General features: G+C 48.6%; 1 protein-coding gene across 2 annotated transcripts in view; it reads left to right on the top strand.

Moving 5' to 3' along the window:
• Positions 1-617: 617 nt before the first annotated feature.
• PRRX1 (paired related homeobox 1) overlaps positions 618-11,896 on the top strand; it is a 77,890-nt gene continuing 66,611 nt past the window's right edge. Inside the window, exon 1 of one of the 2 annotated variants that reach the window (XM_088845477.1) lies at positions 618-1,889. In XM_088845477.1, the coding sequence (XP_088701603.1) occupies positions 1,649-1,889 (241 nt within the window). In that variant the 5' untranslated portion in view covers positions 618-1,648. The remainder of the gene's footprint in view (positions 1,890-11,896) is intronic. The other variant, XM_088845478.1, reaches the window with a different exon arrangement.

Below are 11,896 nucleotides of genomic sequence, written 5' to 3'. Positions count from 1 at the left end.
ATTCCTAGCCGCGCGGAGAGACTCGAATCGATTCAGCGCCTTCTAGATCTTCCCCAACCTGCCTTCAGTCCACGGAAGAAGCGTGGAAGAGCCTTCCATTATGATTGCTCTTATCATTTTATCACATTATTTAATAGACTGTCTCTGCAGAACCGAATGTAGTCTTAATCTCCTTGCTCTCTCCCTCGCTCTTAGGCGCTCCTTCAACCCCCACCACCCCCAAATTGTTAGAACAGCAGGAAATGTTATTTAAAAAAAAAAAAAAGCAGAGAGAGAAGAAAATTTGATTGAGACAGTTGTGGATTTTTTCCAACAAATTTCCCCGCAGCTGTTATCAAAACATGCAAATAAGATTTTCCAACAGGATCTTAAATCTGGAGGAGTTAATGCCGAAACAAAATAATCAGCCCGTTTGAAGTGAATGTGGGTTTCAGTTTGTCTTTTCTCCCCGTGATACTATTGCAAGGGAATGATAATTAGACCTTTACTTAAAAAATCCAAAGGAGCTCCCTTCCTTTCTTTTCCCTCCCTCTTCGCCCCCTCCTCCCTCTCTCCCTCTCTCGCTCCCTCCCTCTCTCTTTCTCTCTTGCTCAGAAGTTGGCAAAGGGGGTTTTCTTAATCAGACTGTTTTCTGGTCCGAGGGAAAGGAGGAAGAAGGAGATTGTGATGGAGAAAGGGGGTCTGTAAACCGTCAGGCACCGCACAAAGGCTTTGCCACGTAATTACAGGCTCCTATTAAGTCGAGATCTGCCCTCCCAGGGGTCTCCAATTTTCTTGTATTCCCTACAAAGCCTCCTCTGCATGCCAGTTTGTGCCTTTTGAAGTGCCAGAGAGCTTCTTGATCCAACTGAGAAGGAAAAGGGAGCTCAGCGAGAAGAGGGGGCGAGAGCGAAGGGAACGGGGGAAACCCACTACCACCCTCCTTCGGACTCTTGGAGCCCCCCGCTTTTTTTCCCCCCTCCTTACGAAAAGTAAAGTGAGACTCCTGCTCTCCAATACATCTGCAAGACATCACCCTCTCCTCCTGAAACTTTAGTCACTCCTGAGAATCCACAGGAGTGCAGAGAGGGGGAACACGTTTTCTTGAAGATGTTTTAAAGCTGGAACAAGCCTTCTTCTGTTGGTGCTTGAACTCTTGCCTGGGAATAACTTTTTTAACCTTAAAAAAAAAAAAAAACAACCCACTTTGATTCTTCTCTCCCACCCCTTCTTCTCTCTTCTTCTGTTTGCCTAACTCCCCCGCCCTGCTGGCCTCTCCTTTCCTCTCTCCCCCTTATTATTATTTTTAGTGCGTGCGTGTGGACTCTTTTGGAGAGCTGGAAAGGATTTTTTTTTTCTCTCCTGACTTGAACATAGGGTGACTTTTCATTTTATTTTTTGGTGTGGATTATCTCTTTGGACCGCGCCGGACTTGGCCTCAGGAAAGCAACCGAGGCTGTCGAAAGCTGCTGGTGCAGAACTCTCTGCTCTTACAGAAGGGGGTCCCCCGCCCTCTTTCCACTTTTTTTTCCCTTCCCCTCCTTCTCTCTCTCTCTCTCCACTCCCCCCCTCTCTCTGCCCGACTCGGCTCCTCTCCCCCCTCGCGCCCACAGCGTTTGGTGTTGATTCGAGCGGGAAAGGGGGGTGGGTGGGATCGGAGGGGAAGACCATGACCTCCAGCTACGGGCACGTTCTGGAGCGGCAACCGGCGCTGGGCGGCCGCTTGGACAGCCCGGGCAACCTCGACACCCTGCAGGCGAAAAAGAACTTCTCCGTCAGTCACCTGCTAGACCTGGAGGAAGCGGGGGACATGGTGGCGGCGCAGGCGGACGAGAGCGTGGGCGAGGCGGGCCGGAGCCTACTGGAGTCGCCGGGACTCACCAGCGGCAGCGACACCCCGCAACAGGACAGTGAGTGAGGGGGCGATGCCCGCGGGGTGTGTGTGTGTGTGTGTGTGTGTGTGTGTGTGTGTGTGTGTGTGTGTGTGTGTGTGTGTATCCCGGACCGGGGGCGGGGGCGTCCGGGCTGGGCGGCTGGAGCTCGCCGGGAGCCGGAGGGAGCAAGTCAGGAACGAGGAGAGGCTGGTGGCAGTGGCCAGAGGAAGGGCCGATCACAGACGGAGGGAAGAGGAGGGCTCCGCTGAGGAACGAGCCCGGGCGGACGCCTGAGGGAGGCTCCGAGGCCCCGGCTGGGGTCAGGGACACTGCCCGCCGCGGGCTCTCGCAGAAGCCGGCTGCGCTGCCTCTCAGTCCTGGACGAGCGCGGCTGGCGGATCTTCCCGCCTGCCGGGCCGAAAGGAAAAGGGTCCCAGATCGCTGCAAACTCGGGGAGCCTGCCCTGTTTGACAAGGCATCGGGTTAAGGATGCTGAGTCGGGTCCGGAGGGCTTCTCCTGGGGGGCGTAAGCGGGTTGGAGGGCGGAAGGGACCGAAGAGGCGGAGGGCACCGCGTAAAGCGAGCTGGACCCGCGCTGCTTCCGCGGCGCAGCGCGCGCGGGCTCCGAAGGCCGGAGGTGCCAGAGGGGCGGCCCTGGAGCGCCCGGCTCGAACGCCGGATCCGCTCTCTGTCCAGGAATGTAGCCGACACCTGCCTAAGGGTTTAAGACCCTTGGTAGAATGAAAGGCCTGAATGACACGGGAAAACTCAGACGAAGCAAGGGAGGGTCCTTTAGGGGTGAAACCCGAGCCGCTGCCCCGCACGGTCCCACACAGGAGAGATGCGCGGCGGAGGCCCCGGGCTCCAAGGCCAAGCCCGGTGTTACATTGGAAGAATTCTCCCTAATAGCCCTAAGATTTCCAGAAAAGTCCATGTAGAGTCTCTTTTTGGCCCTCTCTTTGATTGCTATCGCGTCCCCAAGGAACTCTCGCAAAACGTGACTTCAGGTATATCCATACGTCCTGGAGGAGTCTATAGCAGACCTGTCACCTGGCTTATCCCAGGTGAAATGGAGTTGGATATTTCCTCCTCAAGGTTGCAAGAGTCAGAACTTGGCTGGAAGTTTTTAAGTGAGGCTGATCCCTTTCCATGCCATTATTTGCTGACTGCTCTTTCGTCTTGGAACTCAGCGGCTGTGGAACCAGGGAACCCACTGGCAATCTATGATTTTCAAATAACAGTGCCAAGGTCAGACTCTTGGAAAACACATAGCAAAGCAAATGGGATTTAGAAACAGCTGGAAGCAAGTCCTGTGCAAAGTGGTGGGAGAGCGGCGCTGAAACAGGCCGCAGGGAGAGCCCATCCCTACCGCAGGCCGTCTGACCGTGGCCCTGCATCCCTGGTCCAGGCCTGGGCTTCCCTCAAAGTATTTTAGCTAAAAGCAAACTAGGGCCCATCCACCCTACTATGGGCATGGGCAGAGGGTGATGAGGGATCTGACCTGGCCAGGCACCGGGGAAAAACTGAGGAATGAAGACCCGGTGTCCCCAAGTCCTGGATAACGGCTAGGTGCAGAAGTGTCCTTGTTGAGGTTATTGGCACCTTCTGGGGAGCTGCTCGCTCGCAGCACAGGCAGGGAGCAAGTTAATAGATGGTGTAGACACTTGTAGGTCAAGAAAATGCGCTGTGAAATAATATTTAAACTTTACTCGGGAATATTTTACCAACTGAGCTATCAGGGAAGCAAAGAGTAGGGAAAATAGCATTCTGAATTTCCCTGTGCCTATCACTCAGCTTCATGGCTAATTATTAATCACAGCATTTACCATTATTCAGAGAAGGCTGGAGCCACAACAGAAATCAAGGTTGTGAAGAAACTGCAGCACAGAAGGTCAGGGTGCATTGAGGGGAGACCAGCCAGGGTTGCTTTGCCCCAAGAGCAAGCAGAGGGCTGTGTAAAGCTGGCCCAGGGTAGGTGGCCGGAGCAAGCCCAGGGTCCACACAGGCCGGAACTGGAGGGATGATGATGATCGGTCCTGTCTTTTGACTTTATGTGGATGCAAAGAGAGGGGAGTTTGGGTTCATGGTGGCCTCCTCGTGGTTACCCAGCAAGGCTGAGTTGAGCAGACCAGCTGGGAAGCACCGCTAATCTGAGGTGAGGCTGCAGGCTGGCATGGGGAGGCAACTCAGGGATGGCTTCTTCTAGACCCAGGCCTTAGGCTGCGCTGAGCACGTGGCAACTGTGCAGCGCTAGTTCGCCAGGGGACAGGCAAAGGGCAGCAGGAGGAGTTGGTGACGGTCTGTCCTGAGGGGAAGGGATGAGACCTATGGGAACCTGCCCACTTGATACTTGAGTACATCACAGAGTTTCTAGGAGTAAGGAGCAACCCCGAAAAGGAAACTGAGATTCTGGGGGAAAGCATGCTTGAAGAAGAATGGTAGACAGCTCCAGGAGGCCACAGAATGCAGTTCGAGATGGACACCTGGGGCTGAGGAAGTAACCAAAATAACACACACACCCAAACACTGCCATAGGCCTTGCTTTCTGAAGATGACCAGGGCCCATCCTTCTAACACATGGGTAGTTGCTTTTAGAAGCCGTGTTTCCTCAGCCTCCTCTCTTCCCCATCTCTGGGGTGAGAATAAGAGGGTCTGGTAAGTTGAGTGGTAGCAAGTGTTCAGGAGGCCCTTTGTCCTTAGTCTTGGGCCCCAACCAGGAGATGCCAAGGAAGCTGTCACAGCTACCCAGAAATCAGGACTGGTGGAGGGCTACTGGGCTTTCAGTTTGCCATGGACAGTGAGGCTCAGACTGTGAATCAGAGAAGAGTCTCCAGGCAGAGGGCAAGAGCTAGGCTTGCCAGCTGCAAGGGACAGAGGATGGCACCAAGAGTCAGGCACTTTTTGCAGCGTACTGGGTGTCTACTCAAGTGAGAAACCATACTCTCCTTTGGAGAGATGGGGAACATTTCAAAGACCCCTTTTCTTCTCAGAGCTATGTAGCAATACATCCTCCCTAAAGTTTCCATTCAACTCAAATAAGTAAAACGGACTCTATTTACACTTGCAATGTTAGATTATTAATTTTGCAGATTTTCCAATTACAAACTGGACCCATCTTAGCAAAGAGGAGCCAAGCACTGTCCAAAGTGAAGGCTTCCCACTGATGTCCTTCAGGTCACGCCACAAATCTGTTTTCCCCCTTTTTATTCGCTCCACTTTCCTCTCTATTGTAGTATTTCTTTCTCCTTTTACTGATATTCCCAACCTAGTAAATTTCTCAAACTTCTGGGTTCAAACACTTTCAGTGATTAAAGAAACGGTTCTTTAACACCCTTAGAAATCCAGTGGCTAATGCGGGAGTGTGGCGTGTGAAGGGTGGGTTGGTGGTGCAACAGGGGTAGTTAGGGAGAGGAAGGAGGAACAGGGCATAAAAATAGGCAGACCTACCCCAGGAGGACGGTGCATCCCGCTGTCATTTCTTAATCTGAACTTCTGCAAACTCTTAAAAAAGCGCCTGCCTTCCACGTTCCCAACCTCTAAATTAGTGAAACCAGATTGTCCTAATAAGACCTTTTGTTGGAAACACATGTAGTCATAAAAAGGTAGACGGAAAGTCAATTAGACACGCGCGCGCACACGCACGCATTCACAAGGCGGTGCTAAGTGTGCACCGGGAGCAGCTGGGCCCCGGGCCGCTGTGCGAGGCAAATACTGAGCAGCGGCGCGGGGAAATCGATTTGTCACAAAGAGAGAGGTGTAAACGCGGCGAGAAAGAATCACCCGCCCAACCCGCCTGCCGCACTCCCGGGGGCCCATTTCTGCCTGCTCTTCAAGGCCAGGGAAACGCCCTGGGAGCACCGGACGCTTCCCTGTTGGAATTCACACCGGTACATCGGTCCCCTCTGGAGTCTCTGTATTTGCAACACCTATGGCACCAGAAATCTGCGGCAACACCCCGGGAACCTGGAGCCGGTGCCGCCACTCTGAATTTGGGCCTCAGTGATCTCGATTCAAGGGGAAGTCAACGAAATGCACCGTTTTAAGCGTAGCCTGGAAATATTTTTTCTCTTTAGAGGAGGCAGTGAAATCCAGGATCAAGGGAGGTCACTGAGTCCCCAGGGTCGAATGTCAAGTCCAGAAAAGATGTGTGAATCTTGTTTATCTCACATGCAAGAGCCAGGGGCTGAATGGCCTCGATATTTCGGAGAAACTGACAGTCTAGTGACTTTCTCCCGCTTTGGAGCGAAGGGCGCTTGGAGTTTGAAGCGTCGGGGAGGTGATCCTCTAAAATCCGAGGCCCCGGCTGCCAATACTCCCCGGGGCTCCAGATCCCCCATTTTAGAAGTCAGTGAGTCACTGGCTCTACCGTACATTTCACCGAGGAGGCCCTGGAAAGACTCCGGAGCGCCTTTCTCTCCACCTTGGGCGTCACGCAACCCTGCTTTTTAGCTTGGCGACCTTAACCTTCCCCCGGCAAGCTCAGTTCAGAACCAGGGGCGTCGGGCGGGCAGCAGCAGGTCACACGGGTCCCTGAAGTTCCTTCGTCTTCCCAGGGGCGTCATTTTAGATTTTACCACACGGGTAAATAAATCATCTCCAAATCATCAAGAGTCACCCCCCCCTCCCGCCCCTTGCAAAAAAAATCAGCAATTTCAGAGCCAAAATTATGTTCCTACTTCACCGGCTCAGATCCCCTCAGATACGAATTTTGAACGTTGCTCTGGCCAGTAGCCACCTCCGGGAACATTACATTTTTTCACTTTTAAATAACATCTATAGATTTTCAACGATGAGGATCTCTCGACCAATTTGATTTTTCCTTTAAAAGATGTGTTTCTTTTACAGTTCCTCTCCCCTATCTTGTTTACCTGCTCCCTCTCTTTAGCAGGGCAAACCTTCTAAGCAGACCTGTAGCTCCCGGAGAACCCCAGTCCTTTGCCCGAGCAAGCGCCAGGGCCTCGGGTACAAGGAAGTTGCAAATGTGTGCGCGCCTCTGCATGCGAACCTCGCGTGCCTCCCGTTCCTGGCGGTGCGCACTTTCAGTGACTCTCAGAATATGTATTTATTTTTTACCCTTTAGTAGAGATGGGTCAGTAAAATCCATAAGAAGTACAATTTTTAGGAATGGGGGAGTGGTTTGTAGAAAAGGAGATAAGGCTTGCATTGTGCTTATATTTTTCTTTGCAGAGGGTAGAAGAGCTTTGGGGGAGGGGGTAACAATCCTTCCCAGTAACGAAAACGAGGGTTCAGCATCCTCCATACAAGCGATTTGTAAGTTCAACCAACAGGATCCTCAGAGCATTCCTCCGAGCTAGGTATCCCGACATTTACATGAAAATTTTAAGTAAAGGTCCAATTCCCAATTGCCACTTGGTGTCCAAACATTTACAGAACTACCTGTGATTGCGCACGATTGTAATCTGATTGGACTGTTTTTTTTTTTCTCTCTAATAGGGGTTTTAATTTAAGGTGGGGCGAGCGCCAGTCCCATAGTTATGGTACCCCCTAACTTTTCAAAAATTCAAAGAAGATGCACATGTCAACAGCGTTATTATTTATACACAAGATTTTGGATTCTTGTAAAATCAAATAGTTTGATGAGCAGGTTAAAAACACTCAGTTAAAAACCAACCATCGCAAACAGTAAATAATAGTATCAACAAACCACCACGACTTCCTTTTCTCTGAATGCTGTTAGTTATAAAATCAATAAATACGGAGATACAAGGCCGAGATGTCTGAGGGACAGTCATCGGTGTTTAGGGGTCAGAGGGTTTGATTTTCAAGTATGAAAATTTTTGAGCAAGGAGTCTCCACCGTCTGAATATTAGTAGATTCTTGGCGTCGTCATTTGTCTAATTTAGTGAGGGAGCCTGCAGGAAGCAGTCGTACAGAGAATTTTAGGCTATCAATTTTAGGTTTAAGACCAAAAGAAAGAAAGAAAGAACCCCACTACATTACACTTGTCCTGGAACCACTTTTCTTGATGAAAAAATATTTGGGAAGCCGGATTATAGGGGCAATAGCCACTTTAGGGGAGGGGAAGGGGAACAAAGGCACAAGTGGTGGTGGGTTACGGAAATTTTATGAAAGAAAATAAAGAAAACATGTCAGAACAAATCAATCACAAGCACAAGTGACTTCTCAGACGAGTCTGAGGACAAGCAGAATCAAGGATTCCGCTGTTCCCCTAAGCTCTCAAATGCAGGAATTTATGTAGGTCTGAGTTAGGATCAGAATGCTGTCTTTGGGTCCTTGGGGCACCGGATTGCCCAGTAGCTTTGCTGCACCACCGTAATGAGGGAGCTCTAATTCTTAAGAACTTTGGGCCTCCTTTTTGCCATTATTGGTTTCCCCCAGGCTCAGCTCCAAAGGAGAAATACGTTCGAAAAAGTGTGTATTAATTTGAATCCGCAGGACCCGAGTTATGAGGAAAGACAGAAACAGATTCTCTGGTTCCTATTTGGTCTACTTTCATGGAGTTATTTGCAAACGATTAGAAATATACTTAACAGGCGGATGAGAGACTGTAATGAAACTTTCATGCAGGAATGGCTATCGCACTGGCCACTCTTTTTGCCGGGTGGGTTGCAGGAGATGTGGCGGAAGAAGTAAAGTTCAGTTCAGTTCAGTTAACTCAGTAAATCAGCGAAGATAAATACAGCCATATTATTTTAGATTTTAAAGTTCTCCATCTCTGCTGGCCGGGACGAAGATGCAATCCCCCGCCCCACCACACCTCAGCCCTTGTTCTTCCAATTCCAAGGGCGCTGGGGCGCAGCTCTCCGCCGGATCGGACTCTTGAGCCTTCCTAGAAGCTCCTTTCCTTGCTTTCTCTCGCCGAAAGGGGGCGCATTCCTCCCAGGTCAGGGGCTTAACCCCCGCCTTCAAAATCTCTTGGGTGCCAGCAGGAGAGAGACATACTGGAAGACCCCTCTACACAAGTAGCAAGAGATGGTAGATATCACTAGCGTGCAGTCACTCCAGGGACTGCTTAACTGTATGCTTCACATGCGTTTTAACGGAAACATGGAGATAGCTGGTAGACTTTGTGCCTTCCACTTCTTTGCAGTGAAAATGGTGAGGATTCCAAGGTTAGCAGGAAGAGGCAGGAGGAGAGTGGGACTAGATGACCCTGGGTAAGTGGGTGATTGGGCTGATGCTTGGGTCCCATGGGGAAGGAGAAGGTTTGCCCCTGTGGAGGCGGGTGAGACTTTTCTGTAGATGAACTCCAAGTATTTAAAGAAGGGCAGATTTGAGAGACAGGGAGCTAGCCGTATCAGTGAGACACTGCAAAATGGCCACAGAAACCCTCATAGTACCTGGAGTCTTTAGATAGGGCAGAACTTTGGCCACCTTAGAGTTCCCTTTCCCCTCAAGGAAGAATGGTAGCTGCCGCCACTGTCTTGTGTGTGCGTGCAACTTGGGCATTTCCAACCCCTGAATCTGACTCCTGGTCTCCACTGATCCTTCCTTTTGGGGCAAGGGTTTCAAGAGACTTACAGGAAAGATGAGGATACACCTTTAGCAAGTCTTGGGATTTTTCTGCTTATCTCTTGGTTAATTTCTCACTCATTGACCTTGGAGGGTCAATAGGACAAGTCAATGCTGGGAAAAACAAAGTGGCAGAATGATTATTTTGTCTTCTTAGCATCCGTGGTGGTTAATACATACTTTCCAAGATAATCTTGAGCTTGGGTATTCACTAGAAACAGAAGCATGAGGCCAGAACTGGAAGGGAAATTGCTTTCCCACAAACGTTTGTCCAAGAGTAAGAACATTCACCTCATTCTCTTAATTTCTCACCATCAGCCATGTCATTATGTTTTAAAGGACCTCACAGGGCTGGAAGGTGGTGTAGTTACAAATGAGCATAAAAACAGATGGGTGCTCTTCCAGTGCTCTGAATACATATGGGGAGGCCAAATCTTTTCAAAGACAATTGAGATATACAACTTAAAGGCCAAGGGGCCCAACTCAATAAAAATTTGAGCCAGAATATGCTAAGTTCAATCAGCTTGACTATGGGCAAAGTGAAGGGCCTAGCCAGCACTTTGGATATATACAAAGAACCACGTTTTCTCGTTTCCATTGTATTTATCCACACAAAGTCATGCTAGTCTGCAAAGGGTTTACTAGAATTAGCTTGGGCCTGGTGAGTGGTAGGGAGTCAGTGTCCTGCCCTCCTGAGCTTATCCACCATCTTTTTCTTTGAATTCATTCCCTGTACCCCAACTGGCTATCCACAACCTGTGTGCTGCAGAGAAAACTGGTGCTAAGTCACTTCTGTCGTGTCTGACTCTTTGTGACTCCATGGACTGTAGCCCACCAGGACCCACTGTCCATGGAATTCTCCAGTCAAGAATACTGGAATGGGTTGTGATGCCCTTTTCCAGGGGATCTTTCCAACCCAGGGATCCAGAAGCCTCTTAAATCTAGAATCCTTAGAAAAGGTGAGGACTTTTGATCAATAATGTTCCAGGCATTTTCTCATATTTGTCCTCTCTAACAATTCATTTTATAATGGCCTAGTTAGAGACTTCATGGGGATTGAGGTTTGGGGAACTGGTTACTAGTCTGTTTCTTTTACAAGTAGCTCATAAATATGTGAAGTTGAGCATTCCAATGGAAATAGGCATTGAATCTAAATCTTTATAACTGGGCACTGACACACATCACCATTAATCCAGACTGGGAGGTGACACTAAATAATTATGTACATTGTGACTTTTCTTTCAATTTTCTACCTATGTTGCTTCCATAAATACTGGATTATAGCAGTCATGTACCACTGGGACAGGTGGCAAACTCGCCTGTGCTCAGTAAATGTTTATTAACTGATAGAATGAGCCTCCCAAGTTTAGTGGATCCCCTTGCCAACCTAGTGTAAGTACTAGGTCCGCTCCCCTCCTCTTCCCACTCTAAACCCTTTAAAGGCTTTAGAGATCGCCTCTAGTTGCTCAGTAGTGTCCGACTCTCTGCAACCCCATGGACTGTAGCCCTCCAGGCTCCTCTGTTCATGGCATTTTCCAGAACCCATATTGGAGTGGGTTGCCATTTCCTTTTCCAGAGATCTCCTCTAAGCTCACCATTTTGTAACCATCTATATACACATGACTCCCAGGATATATCTTTAAGGCCCCCCTTGGAGTTCCTGATCTGTGTATGCAGCTACCTAGACATTTCCATTTGAACAGTAGAAAATGCTTCAACCTCAAAACAACCAAAACAAGGCACCAGTGATCTCCTTTTCCCAGTCTTAACCTCTCATAGCTTTTCCTATTTTCCTGTATCAAAACATGTGGTTGCAATACTCAGAAACTTCGGACTCATCCTTGACTCCTTCCTTCAAGCCTCTGTTCAATCCTACTCTAAATGCCGACAAATTTCTCTTCTCAAGTCATTTGAATTCATCCACGAGAATGGATGCAGGGAGACCCAATAAGTTAGGAAGCTGGCTTAGAGAGCAAGTGAGATATTTTAGAGATTTTAAAAGGAGATGAATTCATAGATCTTCAAAGAATATTGACTGAATGAATGAGTGAATGTTAGTGCATTTTTTACAAACATATATATATTTTAAAAAATCATGGCTCTCCCCTTCTTTAGAATTCACTATTGCTTTTCATTCTTTTCTAACTCAAGACCAAATTTTTGTCCTGTACTCTTTTAAAAATCACTCTTTACAATTTATATTTTTATCTCTGCCCCAGCAATCTGCTCATTCACACATACATATGCAGATTTGAACCATTCCTCTCCTTTTCCTTAGTATGCTAGTTAGGCTAGTACATGTGCTCTAGTCTCTTTTCTGATTCTCCGACTTCTGGTCTGAAATGTCCCTGCTCTGTGCCTCTTTTGTCCAAACCCACCCATGCTACCTTTCAAGGTTCTGCTCCCATGATCCACTTGCAACACCTTTGACTGCCTCTTTCAGACCAAGCAAATCCCTTTTATTCAGTGCTTACTGTAGAAATAATCAGTTCTTGTACAAATAAAGCTTAATTCTTTTCTAAATATTTTATGATTGTTAATTTATTTTG

This window comes from Moschus berezovskii, chromosome 17 (genome assembly GCF_049115385.1).
Source record: "Moschus berezovskii isolate FMDL1 chromosome 17, NW_MosBer_1.0, whole genome shotgun sequence".
Lineage (NCBI taxonomy): Eukaryota > Metazoa > Chordata > Mammalia > Artiodactyla > Moschidae > Moschus > Moschus berezovskii.
Note: the sequence above shows the minus strand (reverse complement) of the source record. Positions and strands in the feature narration are given on the sequence as shown.